At 35.7% G+C, this 18,466-nt stretch overlaps 1 protein-coding gene across 4 annotated transcripts in view; it reads left to right on the top strand.

The window, feature by feature from the left end:
* The window catches only part of FAT1 (FAT atypical cadherin 1), a 106,944-nt gene that overhangs the window by 66,097 nt on the left and 22,381 nt on the right, over positions 1-18,466 (top strand). For all 4 annotated transcript variants that reach the window (XM_069013930.1, XM_069013931.1, XM_069013929.1 and 1 more), the window contains exons 8-13: positions 6,139-6,414; positions 6,628-6,838; positions 9,269-13,336; positions 13,946-14,142; positions 15,542-15,695; positions 17,112-17,345. In XM_069013930.1, the coding sequence (XP_068870031.1) occupies positions 6,139-6,414; positions 6,628-6,838; positions 9,269-13,336; positions 13,946-14,142; positions 15,542-15,695; positions 17,112-17,345 (5,140 nt within the window). The remainder of the gene's footprint in view (positions 1-6,138; positions 6,415-6,627; positions 6,839-9,268; positions 13,337-13,945; positions 14,143-15,541; positions 15,696-17,111; positions 17,346-18,466) is intronic.

The raw sequence follows: 18,466 nt of genomic DNA, 5'->3' as shown, positions 1-18,466 counted from the left end.
GCTGCAATCATAGCTGTGATTCCATTGCCTCTGGTGCTGATAACCACCATAAAATGTTTGGAGAATCCTGCTGTAAATTTATTAAATTTGCCTACTTGTAGTAAAAATATTGAGCAGATTTACTTCTACTGATTACAGAATGCTGGATAGAAGGCAGGAATTACTTAGGACAAAAAATAGAAGAAACACAAATTCAGCTAAAAGTCAAAAAGATAGCAAGAGGCTTTTCCATACACACTTCCCTCCCTCCCAAAAATGCAGTCAAAAATGCCATCATACAGTGTGTTTTGGGCAGCCCAGGGACTAGTAAAGGCTTAATATGGGGCCTTGGTGAATGCAGATAGCCTATCCAGTGCTGCTGCTTGCATAGCTGAATTTATGTAGACATCCTGAGCTGTCACAGTTGAACCATAATCTGCTTTGTCTTTTAGAACAACCAAGAACTGGAAGGTCAAAAAATTACTTTAACCCTCACCACTTCTCTTCCTCTCAGTCATGTGATTCATTTAGTTCTTCTTGGAAGTGCACAGTGTACCTTTTGTTCAAGTTCTTTAAATGAACTTGTTATTTTAGCATTTTGTAAAGCTAAGTGAACATTATAAACATTTACCACAGCGCTCTTCTCCAGAAGAATCAGAGTAGTCGTCTCAAATTTGTCATTTCTGTGATTGCTTTTTCTATGATTGTTTTTCATCTCTTTGTCTTCCTCTCTCAGTTAGGCTTGGCAGGATCAGAGATTGTGGTTTCTGTTACAAACAAGCACAAAGACTTCCTTTGCCTCGTCTTCCTTTCGCCCTGCTTGTGGGATAAGCACAGGTTATGCTGTTGCTGTTGGAGTCTCATGTTAATGTGGTGTAATGATTGAGGAGTGTGGATTAGCTCAAATTCTGCAACTGTTGGTGCATGATCCTGATTTTAGTTGATTCTCTTATCTCCCCCATAACTCCTGGCCCACCCAAATGGACTCATCTGTTAAGATAACCCTCAGGACTATCACTCAGAAGATGCATTTCAAATCAAGCTTAATTTAGGGGGTTAAAAATGTTAATACAAAATCAAAACTGAAGGTGTGATTTATGGCTGCCAGTGTGTAAATTCTGTTGCTCATTGCTGAAATACTAATAAAACTTTAAATGTTCATGTGGCATTGGATTCTTCTAAGAGCTAATAAACAGTTAAAATGGAGTGACATGCAAAAGAAATTCTGAATTCTGAATGCATGCATGAGGAACAACAATAGGCCATACAGAGCTTTTATCTTAGAAAGTAATTGCTATAAACACTGGATATACAGTAAACAATTTAACAGACCTTGATTAACAGCAGAGTAAGTCATTTTACATTTAATTTGAAAAAGGAAATGACATTTGCAAGAAATAGCGGAGGGGCACAAGAAATGAAAATCTTATTGTGTAAAAGCAGTGTATTGAATCTGACTTTAAACTGGAAGGCATTTTCTGGCCTTGGGCCATTAACATCTGTAGGGCATTTGACTCTTTCAGGACATCAGTTAAATAGCCTTTTTGAAAAATAAAGCAATAGTAGGCGTGGAGGCTTTTAGAATTTTGCATGCATCTAAATACCAAATGCATGAGGCAAAGCAAGGACAAACAAATTCCTACAGTAGTGGTGTTTGACATTATGTTAGAAATGTCTAGTGTCACACTTCAAAGGATTATGATTAAAAATAAAATAAAAATACAGAAACTAAATAACTGAAAGCCACAAATCAAGGTACCTATGTACTGAAACAGAAAAGGTTATTCACAGACTGTAAGTAGCAATAAATGAACTATTCAATTGATTTTGGGGGGAAAACAAAAAGAAAACATCCTGTTTCTAGCTGTAGCCACTTGAAGTCATTGCTATGTCTATCCATTTTTTACATTGAAAATAATACCTCAGATGGTTTACAGCTAATTGCAGCATTTTACCTATTGCTTTGCTATTGCAGAATATTTAAACTTGCTTTATGCAAAATTTATATGGATATGATACTTTGGGAATGAACTATCGAATAATCTTCTAATGCATACTAAATATGATTTTTGCTTGCAATTACACTGCTCTACAGAGACATTTAGAACTGGAAGGAACTTAGATTATCTCTGGATAATACAACTTTTTATGTATGAAAATTATTATAAACATGTCAATGTCACTATAATGTAATTATGGGAGAGGAGTAGATTTTAAACTCCACATAGAATCAGTAAATGAAAGATTATATTAAAGAATCTAAAGGAACATTATGTTTAAATATTGCTCATTGAGTATGTTTTGTCAATGGCACATATCTCCTCTATAACTTAGTAGCAATCAATTCATCCCTATGCAAAATTAGGTTTCACCTGCCAGATTATTAATAGATTTGAAGTCCTTCCTCAAAATAATCCTGGGCTACTTTGCTCTCTGTATAACCAATGTGCATTTCTCTCAGTGGGATCTGTGGGCAGAAAGCAGCTGTGCAACACAGCCCTTCCATATCTTTGCAAAATGAGTAAAGTTTCTTTAGTTCCAGAACATTCTGTTTCAAAGATCACATTATGGTCTGTTTATGTCAAGCTTTTCTATGGTGTGACTCTTTAATGTGCAACTCTTTCTTAAGAGATAACATCACTATATTTCATTTTAATTGAATCTTATAATTTCATTGAGAGATGTTCAGTACCTTATTTTATGCTATGTTGGAATAACACAAGTTCTTCATGTGTTTTGTTCTCAGACACACTAAACCATATTTTTCTGTGTGGGCCTTTAAAACTGCACTCACAATTATTACTTCAAGTGCTTTCAGTTTAACTTCAAGGTCTTAACAGTTTACATGACAATTTGGTCCTCTTACATTTAAAAGGTAATTGAACATCTAGCACCTGTCACTTACCCTCAGTAAGAATTCTGACTTGAGAGTAGGGTTTCCTTAGTAAATTTATTTAACAGTTTACATTGGAAAGAGCCCTTGGAGTTCAAGCTAAAACTCCTGGCCAAAGCAGAGCAAACTGCAAAGTTGATCAAGTTTTTCAGTGACTCGTCAGGTTCTAACTGCCTGGGATGACAAGGCACAGCACCACTTCCTTGGACTTGGTTTTATACTGGTGTATAAACAACTGTCCTTGAAAAAATTTTTTTCTTATGTCTAGTTGTATTTTCTCTTATTGGAGCTTGTGAGTGTTGCCTCCTGTCCTTTCACTGCATCTCTGAGAAGAGTCTGGCTCTCTTTCCTGCACCCCTCCAGTGGACAGATGGCTTTTCAATCCCCACTGATTTTAATGACCTGTCATTGGATTTGTTTCCTTTTGTCAAGATCTCTCCTGGACTGCAGGACTTAAAACTGTAGTGGATCTACATTCCCACCAGTGAGTGTCAAATAGAAGGGGGTAATTTCTTCCCCTTATTAAAGCAGCCCAGTGTGCAGTTAGACAAGTTACCAAAAGGGAGCCCATCAGGTCACATTATGCTTGTCCACCAGAACCTGTGCCAGGGCATAAAGTTATAATATCACTGAAAGAGAAATTAATCCTAGAATATGTAGATAAAACACTTTTCACTTGAGTCTAAGATAAACTTTGGATTTTGTGTGCATTTAAAATCATTGCACTAATGTATCAAATTGTGTATTTGTAGTTGTGTTTACCAGTGTAGAGAAAAACTGCAGCCTGAGCAAGTAAGATGACAAGTAATGGAATACCTGAGCTAACTATTTGTAATGACTGAGTCATTATATTTATTCCTTAGCAATATTTTTTTTAATAATTCATATTTAATAGTGCTGTACATTTTGAGGAGCTAACTCCTTATCTGTTTAGCCGAACAGTACTTTTTGGAGTATGTCTCCTTATGTGTCATTTTAACTGCTTTGCTAGCTAATTCCAGAGTTGCTGCTAAATCCTGATGGTATGATCAACAGCTTTCTTTTCAGTTAAGCTGGTTCGTTGGATATGTGGTTAGTCCTGCAGGTACTGATACTGGTTTTACAGTCATTGCATTCCTGGCATTTAACTTAGTAGTTTGCATGGGGTCTTTTGTGGTGCTCCATTCTAGAAATGCTGTTTTTCTTTGTTTTGTGTAGTACCAGCAGCACAGGTGGCCATGTCTTCTGCTCCATAGATTCACTTAAAAGAGTTGCTCTGTAGTTGCATACCCTCTCACTTCGAATTTTAACAAAAGTTTCTGTATTTCCTCATTGGGCAGTAGAAATAGACATGAACTTAAATAGCAATTTTAATTTAAATTCATCGAATTTGGCACCTTATCTTTTCACTTGCTTTTTTTCTGAGTCTGACCTTAATAATTTCTTGGGGGTGGAAGTTTAATAAAAAAATTGGTGATGAGTTCATTTTGAAAGCATAGTATCCATTAATGAAGTGTTGTGATTGTATATGACCTTTAAAACTTTCATTTATGCAAAGATGTTTTTATAGTTTGATTTGTATTGAGTGTTGGGGTTTTATGCTGTTTGGGGTTTTTTTGTTGTTTTTTTTAATTTGTTGTTTATCTTCATTTGGTATCATTTTTCATTTTCCTGAGCACCATTGTTTCGTGAGCAGGTGTTTTTACTCAAATGCTTTGTGAGTGTATTAGACCCTTCTGTCTTACTTCTTTCAAGAGGCATTAAAATGTATTTTATTAATACAAAATTTAAAAAGAAACTAACAACTGTGCTTGTGTTGCTTTATTGCATCCTGTCTAATCATGAAAATGTAAAAAGATCACATTTTTAAGATAAAAGACTCCTTCTTGCTTCTCATTTTCCAACTGAATTTTTTAGTTAATGTATTAAAAACTTGTCCTAATATGTATCCTGGGTCACCTACCATTAATATTTCTCCCCACTGAAAGTCAATATTTATTCCAACTATTTGTTTCTTTTCTTTAATCTGTTTCTAATTAATGACAAAACCAAACTCCTTAGTCTCCATAGCAACATCTTGCAAGGGATTTTATCAGTGTTCCAAATGATTCAGTTTTAGTGTAAGATGCTAGTTTTTTTGCAAGGTTGACATTTCTTCTTCCTATAGCAAGAGGTATGGCATTTCCTAATTATTTGCCACCATCAGGATTCATCTCATTTAGTTTCTACTGCATGGAGTTTGGTACCTTGTTTAAATTACATCTGTAGACTCCACCAGTTACCAATGGAAAGCAGTAAGTGTCTTCAAAGAAAAATTTAACCCACTTACAATATTGTAAGTACCTAATTTACAAACCTTTTTTTAGCCCTTAAAAAATTTATACAAAGCACCTAGCCTTTGGGTGGATAAACGCATGGATGTACGTGTAGCCCATAAAGAACCTGAATTTAGCTGTGTGTTTCTGGAGCTTTGCTGTTTATTTCCCCACTCCTTTGCATTACTGTTACTTGTCTGATGTTATCGCTGTTAAAAAACAGGATGGTGGCTATCTGTCTTACCCTTTTTATACAAAACTTTGATGCTGTGAAAGGCAAGTGGAGGTGCAGGGATCTTGTGTGGTTCCAGTGAGCAACATTATACAGACAAAGATGCAATCCAAGCCATCTGATTTAATTTAACTGTAACTTCAGAGAAAATGTGTTGGTGACCAGTGAGCTAGACTGAAATCATGCTGCATTGCTGGAGAATAGTAAACAACAGCACCTGCAGTTCTTCTAAATAATGCACTTTTGTGGGAATTCCACCACTCTTCTATTTTTGCCTTGCAGATGTAAGGATCTGAAAGGGGACTGTTTTTACATGAGGGCAAGGAGGAGTATTATGCATCCACTGCCTTGAAAAAACACTGCTGAAAATTGTAAATTTGCACCCCAAAACAGGATTTTTACCCACTCTAGGATCCATATTGAGTATTTTTAATTCCAAAACTAACAAGGATTTTTTTTTGTCTTATTTTAGACAAAAATCATTCCCTGTAAGATGTCTTATGTAAGATATTTCTGGTTGACAAATTTCTAGTTTGACTTTGGGGAAGGTGAGGTAGATTTGGGTTAAGTGATATTCTTCTTCCCTACACCTCTTGGCTCTCTCCTCCTCCCAGAAAAGTAAAATTGTCTTGAGGTGGAATTACTTCAGTATTATGGTCTGATTTTTAATGAAATATCCTCCTTTCATTTCTTTTTACCAAATATCATCTATATTTTCCCCTCCCATTGTATCATTTCAGGTGTACATCAAAGTTATCGACACAAATAATCACAGGCCTCAGTTTTCTGCTTCAAGATATGAAGTTGTTATACCTGAGGATACCTTACCAGAGACAGAAATTCTGCAAGTCAGTGCCACAGACAGAGATGAGAAGAATAAACTGATTTATACTATTCAGGGCAGCACTGATCCCATCAGTCTTAAAAAATTTCGTCTGGACCCTGCAACTGGCTCCCTTTATACTTCAGAAAAACTGGATCATGAGACCATGAACCAGCATATTCTCACAATAATGGTAAGCACGTGTGAGATTTCTTCTGTTGTCAATGACAAACAGTTACTTTTTAATGTCTTTTTTGTTTGTCCCCATAATTCAAACATTTATTTGTATGTTTATTTTTTATGCAGTCTTTGACTCTGTGACTGATTGAACCTTGAATTATTACTAATATTTGGTGAACTACTGAAATAACAGTGCTAATTACTAGTGATGTGCTGACTGTTGCAGGTTCGAGATCAGTATGTTCCTGTAAAGCGCAACTATGCCAGAATCGTCATTAATGTCAGTGACACAAACGATCATGCTCCGTGGTTCACCAGCCCTTCCTATGAAGGACGAGTGTATGAGTCAGCAGCTGTTGGATCAGCAGTACTCCAGGTTACAGCATTAGATAAGGACAAAGGAAAAAATGCAGAAATTGTGTACTCTATTGAATCAGGTATATTTACTTTCTTACATTTTCAGCCTGTGGAACTCATAGATACTTTTTCAATTGTAGATGTGTAAAAACATGTCTGTAAAAAAAGAGGGGCAGTGCAGGTTTATGTGCCATATTCTGAGAGATGTATTGAAGATACAGGTCTCAGAGTATTTAAAAGAGAACTACAAATATTCATCTCCATTCTTTAGCTATTTATGTTATTCTCTAGGTACATTTGGAATATTTGAGTAGTAGGGGAAGAAAAAGCCATCTTGAAATGCACAAAAGGAGTAATATCTTTAGGAATTACAGAATCATTACATTCTGAAAATGCATTCTAATATTGTAAATCTTATTTTTTGTAGCATAGGCAAAGCAAGGGTTTGATGAATAGAGTAAGAGCCTGAGACAAGTACTTTCATGTTTGCTATAACAGAGAAGTAAGGAGCTCAAAAATAACTTAAATATTTGTGTACCTAACCCCTAAATAATCCCAGTTTTTAAGTTAAACTTTCTGATGATGCAGCAAGGAAGGCGTTGCTTTGCATACTTCCCTCTGGCTGATTTTAGTAGTGGGACCGCTATTCTGTCTTATTAAAATATTTGAGAAATTCCTTAATAGTTGGTCAGTGTGGCAGTTAGACTCCTTTCAGATTGCAGGCCAGGAAAGAACTGCTCCTTTTTTTTAACCTCAGAGTATCTTTCTGAACTTGCCTACAACAATGTGATTCAAATGATGGCAATTTTTAATATTAGAAAATAGGATGACATTGATAGAGTTCACTTACCAGACAGAAGTGGGTTTTGGTTCATCCATTAAGTCTAAATTAATACAAGTCTGCCATTATCAAGGTCCTGAGCTTTGTTCCATGACTGGAAAAAAAAGTTATTTAAATTTCATTACACACGTGAAGTACTACTTTAAAGGTAAAAAGTAATTTAAAATAAAAATCCCAGTAATAAGCATAAGAGACTGTGTATTAAAGAGACAAAGGGTAAAAAGTTATTCAGTTACTGTTGTATGCAAAGTGGTATGTGCAGATGCTTTTTTTTTATTTTACATAGGTTGCTATGTAAAGGATAGGAATTGTTTACTATAAATATTTTCTTCCCCAAAGTGCTATTTTGATATGAAAACATACATTAACACTGTATTAAAACAAAGCTGTGATTATGATACTCTGAAAAGAATTAATGTTTTTGAGTGTCTCATTAGTTGCTTAAAATACATGAGGGTTTTTTGTCATTTCTAGAAATATGATATTTATTAAGCAGGACACTAACATCTATGAAATTTTTCTCTTGCCTTTACCATTTTGTTAGTGCTTGTTTTATGAATCCCAAACAATGGCAAGAAAAAATGTGTGTCTGCAGTATAGAATGAAATTACATGCTGTTCTCTTCCTTTCTTCTAGCTTTTTGTAGGAGTAAATGTAAGACCTGTAAAGTTTATTTTACAGGATTGTGATCTACTGGGAGGTTAAAGCATTATAATTTATATTCTAGGCAAATGGAAGGAACATTCCTTAAATGCTTGTAATGCCTGCTTAGATCTGTAATGGGATATTCTAAGAATGCCACTGTGTTTAGAGTCTCCTCTAAAAAAAACCTAAAAATATCCAACCAAAAAAACTCGAACAGTATAAAAACCCAAACAAAACACAAACCTCACTCTTGCGTACTTGTGTGCAGAAATCAGAAGTTCTTAATGATTTTTTCCATTCTGAGATCATGGTTTTAGTAATGTAATTTTTTAGGTAAGTAAAATGTTAAATCTTAGCATATTTAATACATGAGCAGATTCTTGTATGCAGGGTAGTTCATCTGTATATTTCAAAATTTGAAGCAAACGAGTGTTTGTATTAAATGGCAGCTGGTTCTTCTCAGCAGTCATTATTTTTCTTCTAATACTGTCACGGAAAATAATTTGTCTATGTATCAGTAGGAAGTTAGGAGAGATGTAACTTATTTCTCCAATTCAAAAAGTTTATTTTTACAGTAGTGGTTTAAACAATACTTGTGTAAACAATTAAGAGTCACAAGGGTTTATTCGTTACAACCCTTCTTTTTTTTATTGTCCAAAACAGTCCAGTTATTTTAGATTATAAAATGTAACTTTTATTCCACTAATGTTAACTTCTGAATAGAAGTTCCTTTCAGCTACAGTCAATATTTAAGTTTGCTAAAAGAAAATTTTTGTATTTCTTTTCAAGCCTTGGATGTCTTTGCTAACTATATTTTATGCAGTATTTCCACAAGTAAACTTAGAATTACTGCCATCTCCTGATTACAGAAAACTTTCCAGACAGGCTAACAAATGTTTATCAAGCAAAACTAAGAAACTTTCATAGTCTCCATGTTCTCTCTATGTGTCTTTAAGTATCGAGCTAAATAAGCATTCTTCCCTTAAATTCTGTATACCTCTTAATTGCTTTTTTTTCTTCACAGGGAATATTGGAAATTCCTTCCTTATTGATCCCATTTTGGGTATGATTAAAATTGCAAAGGAATTAGATCGTAGTAACCAGGAAGAATACAACCTGATGGTAAAAGCTACAGATAAAGGACATCCTCCAATGAGTGAAGTGACCTCTGTGCACATATTTGTTACAGTTTCTGATAATGCCTCACCAAAATTCACAGCCAAAGAATATTCTGCAGAAATCAGTGAAAGTGCCAGCATTGGCAGTTTTGTTGGAATGGTTGCAGCATACAGTCAGTCTTCTGTAGTTTATGAAATAAAAGATGGTAATGCAGATGATGCCTTTGCTATCAACCCGAACTCAGGTGTCATCGTTACTCAGAAGATACTTGATTTTGAAACTTTGCCTTTTTATATTCTAACTGTGCAAGGAACAAACATGGCTGGCTTGTCCAGTAATGCAACAGTTTTGGTACATCTTCGGGATGAGAATGACAATGCACCAATTTTTATGCAGGCTGAATATACAGGACTCATCAGTGAATCAGCTTCAATTAACAGTGTGGTTCTGACTGACAAGAATATCCCATTAGTAATTCGAGCTACAGATGCTGATAAAGAATCTAATGCTTTGCTTGTTTATCAAATTGTTGAACCATCTGTCCGCCAGTATTTTGCCATTGATTCTAGCACTGGTGCCATTCGGACAGTAATGAGTCTGGACTACGAGGAGACAAATATTTTCCACTTTTCAGTGCAAGTACATGATACGGGGGTACCACGTCTATATGCAGAATATGCAGCTAATGTTACTATTTATGTGATTGACATCAATGATTGCCCTCCTGTGTTTTCAAGAGAGCTATATGAGACATCCATTCTGGTTCCAACTTATAAAGGTGTGAAAGTCATCAGCGTAAATGCCACTGATGCAGATTCAGGCATTTTTTCCCAGTTAATTTATTCTGTTATTGAAGGCAACATTGGAGAAAAATTTTCAATAAACCCTAAGACTGGAGATATAACAGTACAAAACACAACTCAGTTAAGAAGCAGATATGAATTAACAGTGAGAGCATCTGATGGCAGATTTGCAAGCACTGCATCTGTAAAAATTAATGTGAAGGAAAGCAAAACAAGCCAGCTGAAGTTCACACAGAGTTCTTACTCTGCAACAGTGCAGGAGAATTCCACAGAGGCAAAAACAATAGCTGTTGTTACTGCTATAGGGAATCAAATAAATAAGCCTTTGTTTTACCATATTCTAAATCCAGACAGCAAATTTAAAATAAGCCAAACTTCAGGAGTCCTCTCAACAACAGGAATACCATTTGATCGTGAACAGCAAGAATCTTTTGATGTGGTCGTAGAAGTGACAGAGGAAAATAAACCATCAGTTGTTGCACACATTGTAGTTAAAGTCACAGTGGAAGATGTAAATGATAACGCTCCATTTTTTGTCAATCTTCCATATTATGCTGTTGTTAAAGTAGACTCTGAAGTAGGTCATGTTATTCAACGTGTGACAGCAGTAGATAAAGATACGGGCAAAAATGGAGAGGTGCATTACTATCTCAAAGAACATAATGAACATTTCCAAATTGATCCCACTGGTGAAATCTCCCTGAAGAAGAAGTTCGAACCAGACACACTAAATAAGGAGTATCTGATCACAGTAGTGGCAAAAGATGGGGGAGATCCTGCATTTTCAGCTGAAGTTACAGTCCCAATTGCAGTTATGAGTAAAGCTATGCCAGTGTTCGAAAAGCCTTTCTACAGTGCAGAGATACCAGAAAACATTCAGCTTCATAGTCCTGTGGTACATGTACAAGCAAACAGCCCTGAAGGACTCAAGGTGTTTTACAGCATCACAGGTGGAGATCCTTTCAATCAGTTCACTATCAACTTCAACACTGGAGTTATAAATGTTGTTGCCCCTCTTGACTTTGAGTCTCACCCAGCCTATAAACTGAGTGTTCGAGCAACTGACTCCCTAAATGGGGCACATGCTGATGTGTTTGTAGACATAATAGTGGAAGACATCAATGATAATCCTCCTGTGTTTACAGAGCAGTCTTACATTGCAACACTTTCTGAAGCATCTGTCATTGGAACATCTGTTGCACAAGTGAGCGCTACAGATGCTGATTCTGGAACCAACAGGGGAATTTCCTATCACTTGGTTGAGGATAATAGTGAAAGTCATGACTACTTTCACATAGATAGCAGCACTGGACTCATTCTTACAGCAAGAACTTTGGACTATGAACAAATTAAACAACACAAGTTACTAATAAGGGCCATAGATGGTGGCATGCTGCCCTTGAGCAGTGATACCATTGTAACTGTTGATGTAACTGATCTCAATGATAACCCCCCTCTTTTTAGCCAATTGCTTTATGAAGCTAAAATTAGTGAACTGGCTCCTCGAGGACATTTTGTGACACGTGTGCAAGCCTCAGATGCAGATAGTTCAGATGTTGACAAGCTGGAGTACTCCATTCTGACAGGCAATGATCAGAAGAATTTTGTGATTAACAGTAAAACTGGCATTATCACCATCTCAAACCTACGCAGGCAGACACTGAAGTCACATTATAATCTTAACGTGTCGGTTTCTGATGGGGTCTTCAGAAGCTCAGCCCAAGTCCATATAACTGTAATCAGTGCCAATATGCATAGTCCTGTTTTCAGCCAGAATAAGTATGAGGTTGAACTAGCTGAAAATGCTCCATTGCATACTTTGGTGACAGAAGTTAAAGCAACAGATGAAGACTCTGGTACATACGGCCACATCACTTACCACATTGTGAATGACTTTGCCAAAGACAGATTTTATACAAATGAGAGAGGGCAGATATTTACCTCTGAAAAGCTTGACCGTGAAACACAAGCAGAAAAAGTAATTGCCATTAATTTAATGGCCAAAGATTCAGGAGGGAAAGTTGCTTTCTGTACTTTTAATGTAATACTTACAGATGACAACGATAATGCTCCTCAATTCCGAGCAACAGAATATGAAGTAAATATTGGGTCTGATGTTCCACGGGGTACTTCTGTTGTTAAAATCTGGGCATCTGATGCTGATGAAGGTACAAATGCAGACATCACATACGCTATTGAAGCAGAGTCTGAAAATGTAGAAGAGAACTTAGAAATTGATTCATTGTCTGGTGTAATTACAACAAAAGAAAGCTTAATTGGTTTGGAAAATGAGTTTCTTACTTTCCTTGTTAGAGCAATTGATGGTGGATCGCCCCAAAAAGAGTCAGTTGTTCCTGTCTATGCTAGAATACTCCCACCTGAAGTGCTTCCTCCAAAATTTTCAGAACCATTTTATTCTTACACGGTTTCTGAGGACATTCCAATTGGAACTGTGATAGATGTTATCAAAGCAGAGCATAATCAGACTTTAGTATATAGTCTGATTAAAGGGAACACTCCTGAAAGCAACAGAGATGACTTTTTTGTGATTGACCGACAGACTGGAGAGTTGAAACTTGAGAAGAATCTTGATCATGAAACAACTAAGTGGTACCAGTTCTCTGTTCGAGCACAGTATGCAAATGAAGATTATAATGTTGTTTCCTCAGTAGAGGTAAGCATTCAAGTAAAAGATGCAAATGATAACAAACCCATTTTGGAGTCCAACCCATATGAAGCCTTCATCGTAGAAAACACACCAGCTGGAACAAGAGTCATACAGGTTAAAGGAACTGACTTAGATTCAGGGCTCAATGGGCAGGTTACTTACAGCTTGGATCCTTCTCAAGAGCTAGACATTATAGAGTCTTTTGCCATAAGCATGGAAAATGGCTGGATTACCACTCTCAAAGAACTCGATCATGAGAAACGAGACAAATACAAAATCACAGTGGTTGCATCTGACCGGGGTGAAAAAATTCAACTGTCTTCTATGGCTGTGGTTGAAGTTACTGTCACAGATGTGAATGACAATCCTCCACGGTTTACTGCAGAGATATATAAAGGAACAGTCAGTGAGGATGACCCTCCTGGTGGGGTAATTGCTATCCTGAGTACAACGGATGCTGATACAGAAGAAACCAATAGACAAGTCTTTTATTACATTACAGGTAAATCTTTTTGGGTAATGTCAGAATAACCATTTGAGTGGTGCCGGAATGATGGGAGATACAACTTAATCTTTGGAAAGACTGGAATGTGTTTGAAACCACAGAGCTGCAAAGAGAGAATGTGTGTGTGTCTTAATATAAATATTAAAAACTTCAGTGGAAAACGGAGTTTTAGTTGGCTTTGTTTCATGTGTGCCTTGCTTAAAATGCCTTTCTCTGTATATTATTTATATATCTAATTTTATTTTAAAAGCCTATACTTGGATTAGTGATGTAGAGAACAAATGAAAGAATTTTCACAAAATAATAGGCTATTAATTTCCAGTGGAGTATTTCATTGGTTTTATTTAGCATTTGTCATGATATGATGTTTTCTATAATGCTACATGAATTTCTACATTAATTTTTATAGATTCTGTTGGCTGCAGTTGAATTTGTTGTATGAGCATCTCCTGACAATTTCTACCCGGGAAATGAAGCTGTTTCTGTGTAAAGCCACAGAGTGGCTACTTATTTGCATTAACTTTTTTTTTTTTTAACTGTATCTTAGTTTTGATAGAGTAACAGTAGAACTCTCTGTCTTTAAATAAATATCTTTCCACCTTTCAGGAGGTGATCCTTTGGGACAGTTTGCTATTGAAAATATACAGAATGAATGGAAGGTCTATGTCAAAAAGCCTCTGGACAGGGAAGAAAAGGATCATTATCTTCTAAATATTACAGCTACTGATGGGACCTTTGCAGCTAAAGCTGTGGTGGAGGTTAAAGTCCTTGATGCTAATGATAATAGCCCTGTTTGTGAAAAGGTAGGCAGAGTCTTGTATCATCCATGTCCAGCTGCTTTCATACATAAAATCTACGTTTTCTCTGAAATTGTTTCTCAGGAGACTGGTGAACAGCTAGTCCTTTTAAACCAGTAATAAAAATTTGGACTGTTAAGATAGAATGCTGTGAAATAAAAGATACTTCACAGACAGATTTTTTTAAAAATCCAAAGACAGTTCATTGACATTCAGTGGCTATTTGAAAGATACAAGGAGAATTGTAGTACATTTCTCATATGTTAATTCTTTTCCAGAAAGAATTGTTTTAAGCTGCAGCCATCATAGTTTATATGCTCTACTTTATGAAAGAAGCAACGTCTCAAAGAAGGCTGAATCCCATTGCTTAGTTGATATATGTGTGTATTTCCTGTGATAAAAGAGTTGAAAAGACTGGAACATTACCCTGCAATTGCAGTCAACAGCACCAAAAATCTGTAATCCATAAATGTTTTCTTGTTACAAAGCTGTCTACCTTACCAGATTTTATAGTCCGCAAAAACGGACATGAAAAATAAGGAATGGAAGAAACCCAGAAAGATTGCCCCTGCAAGATGTGTAATTGTCTTATGTGGAACCCAACTTTTTTTTTGCCTTTTTTTTTTTTTTCCTCCTCTCTTTAGCACATTTGGACCTCTCATAGTTGAACACAGATTTGATATTACTAGGTAGAAGTCTTCGCTTGTACTAGGAAGGACACGTATATAGTGAATATAGGATTCTTTTTCTTAGTTGATGTTTATGTTGGTTACTTCTGTGTAAATGGTTGCAGTTATAAACAGACTGGCAAGTCAGTATTTTTAGCTTTTTTCCCCTTTTATTTTTCCCTTTGTTAATATTGGTGTAACAAGGCTTAGTGCTTCTAATGTAATGCCCATTCCTGACATGGTTGTGCTGTAAGAGTGCTTAGTGCCATTAAATTCTGAATCCTTTTTCTTATTTTTTATTTAATCTAGAAGCTTTTGTGTCATTAAAAAAAAGAGCAGATATCAGTTTCTTGTAGATTGAGACAGACCTAGAAAAGATGATCCACCAAAAGCGCTAAAAATGAAATTAGCAAAAATTTATAACTCCTATTTTGGGAAAACATTTCATTATCAGTTAATCAGTTACAAGTGTTTTGAGTTCTTAGCAATGCAGTGATGTTCCAAAGTCATATAGTTGCAGTATTAAATACCTTTCTGAATAATCTAATAAATGTGATGTAATTAATTAGAAAATCATAAATTCTTTTAATTTTCAGGTATTTCATCCTCTCATTCACATTATATGTTACCAAACATTCAAACAGAATATTATTTCCTCTATCATTCCTTCTTCCCATCCCCTTTCTAAGCTCTGCTTCATATGCTTAGTCTTTCAATGTAACTTTGAAATCTTGCAGACTTCATATGCTGATTCCGTTCCTGAAGATGCCCTTCCTGGCAAACTGATAATGCAGGTGTCTGCTACAGATGCAGATATTCGTTCCAATGCAGAAATTACTTACACACTGCATGGCACAGGAGCAGAAAAATTCAGACTCACTCCAGACACAGGTAATAATACTTTTTACACTATACAAGATTCCAGTCATCACCTCATTTCATAAAATGTTTTGCTGTTACATTAAGGCATACATAAATGTCAGTACTTAAGACTCTCCACTGAGGGTTGGTTTATTGTACAATGGTTTAAAATGTGAGTTTCTGCTACACAAATACTAATAATATATTGAATAAAGTCAGGCAAAAGGCAAGTATTTTAATATATGAGGAACTAAAGTGTAAACAGGGTAATTGCCCTTAAGCCAGAAATTTCCATGCTGAAGTGATTGGAATAAAAATATGACATAAAATTTGCTCTTTTTATATTCATTGTAGCAGTAGCAAAATATCTTCATTCAGATTCTCTTTGCCATCATTTGTTTTGGAAAATTAAATGGGATGAGGTCAGATGGAGCAATATATTCTGTTCCATAGCAAACACCAAAAGTGGCCCCAGTTTTATTGGAAGCACTATATAAATGATATTAACTTTTAACTTGCTTCACTTTGGTTTTCATGGCATTTGTGTGTTTTTTTATTATAGTATAGGTTACAGCTATATGCCAAAATCCTGTACTGTGCAGGCTGCAGTAGATAAGGAGTAGGAAGGTAAACAGTGTAAAAAAAATGGGATAAGATGAATACAAAAGTGTAATGCAGGTAGAAGAGATTAGAAAACTCAGTGACAAAATAAAGGAGAAAGACCTTACTTCATGTATTTGGGGGGCTTTTTGACTTTGAATGTCACCTGTGTGATGTGCTACAGTGTTGTTACATAAATTGAGAACTGGTAGGGCTAGAACACTCATAAAAAGTGTTTCATAATTCTTTTTTGAACTGGTTATAAGGAGACAATGACTACACTTAGTAGTAGCTTCTCATGTTTTCTGTCACTTGAGAAAGAAAGTATGTGTTAGAGTTCTAGAGGTTTGTCTGTAGTAGCAGTTATTACCTCTTAGTGAATAGCTGCGGTTATTCATTGATTGTTAGAGGAAGAAATATTAATAGTTGTGGAAGGAATACAGCTAAATAGCCCAGAAAAACCAGACATGGATTTAACCTTGCATTTTTTAAAGACAGAATTCTAATATTTTAATTTTCTTTGCCCATGGATTTTTGCATGTATACACATTCTTTCTCTGCACCATCAGAGAGAGCTTTACTTTAGCTAATATCTGTTTCAAGAGCATTAGAAAAAAAAGTAAAGGGTTTTAGTGCTTATTCTTTTCAAACTGAAAAGGTAGGTCACTTGTATGCTTTGCCCAAAGTGGAGTTCATTAATACAGTACAGCTGTTGACTTAGCCACTGATGAAATTACTATAAAGAAGAAAACTGTTGTTTAGTTTTTCTAATTTTAGGGGAAAACATGTTAGGGGTGCTTAAGTCTTGCACCTTGCATCAACTTATGTGTGTTATGCTGTTTGTAGGTGAACTGAAAACATTAATGGCACTTGATCGTGAGCAGCAAGCAGTTTATCATCTGTTAGTGAAAGCCACAGATGGAGGAGGAAGATTCTGCCAAGCTAACATTATCCTGACTCTGGAAGATGTGAATGATAATGCCCCAGAGTTTACAACGGATACCTACTCCATTACAGTATTTGAAAACACAGAGCCTAAAACCCTTTTGACAAGAGTGCAGGCAACAGATGCAGATGCAGGTATGCATTCTTTGACTGATACTTTTGTCATGTTCTCAGACTTACAGTAATATTTATTTAGTTTTATCCTGAGATGTGTCAAGTGTTTCAGTAGAGCTGACAGGTGTTCAATGCCATTCAGGATTAGACTCCTGAAAGGTATATTTAGGTCTACTAAATCATGTAACACCTGACTTCCATGTGTTAGTAGCCTGGAAGACATCCCTATAGTGTCTCTGCAAAAATGAGGAGAGCGGGGAGAGACAAAATGTAGGATATTTTTAGTGTAATAAGGTATTAATGTTATGATCGATTGGGTTCATCCTTTTACTCCTGATGTAAGTAATAGGACTATGAAGCCATGACTGTTCATGTAAATGGGCATTCATAGATTTTTGATGGTGCTTCTCAGGACAGCCACTGGTGATCATACCATCAAGAGAAGCCTGGTCAGCTGTAGATTTACATAAATGCTGTTAAGATTTTTACTGTCTCCTTATCTTCACTGTTCAGTTACAAATATTTAAGTGAACATGAACTGAAAATAACATTAGAAGAGTTTGTTCATAGGCTTTGTTGTAAGGAACACAACAGCATAAAGTATTTTTAAAAGTGTATGCTTTCTACATCTCATCAATTTATGAATTTAATAGTATTAATGAATAGTTGGCTCAGTCTCATAAAACAACTGACCTGCTTTTTGCTATGATAACGCTAGGTTGCTCATTTGGAAGGTAACAGACAAATGTTTTCATACTTCACTAGTCTTTAAGGCTCAGGAGAACCAAAATACTTGCCCCTAAAATCTGTGAGGCATTTTTTGTTTTATAAAGAAATGTTGCTAGAAATTATGTACCTGTTAATTTTGGGGCATGGTTCTTAAATAAACTTACTGGTTTTGAGTCTAATTAATTGATACAACCTAACTTTCCCATATCCTACTCTGTTACTATAAGCCTGCTAAGCAGATTCTGTTGTTCTAAAGTTATAATTACATTTATATTACTAATTGTTTCATATTAAATAGTGCTGTAACTGAGGCAGAACCATGGTTCATGTTTTCTATATGACAGAAAATCAGTGCAGTGAAGTGTTAGCTTGATTTTTTATGGATGTAAGTCTGCTCTTCATGAGAGCCTTTA

Source organism: Aphelocoma coerulescens, chromosome 4 (genome assembly GCF_041296385.1).
Source record: "Aphelocoma coerulescens isolate FSJ_1873_10779 chromosome 4, UR_Acoe_1.0, whole genome shotgun sequence".
Classification (NCBI taxonomy): Eukaryota; Metazoa; Chordata; class Aves; order Passeriformes; family Corvidae; genus Aphelocoma; species Aphelocoma coerulescens.
The sequence above is the reverse complement of the archived record's forward strand: the minus strand, read 5'-3'. Positions and strand labels throughout refer to the sequence as shown.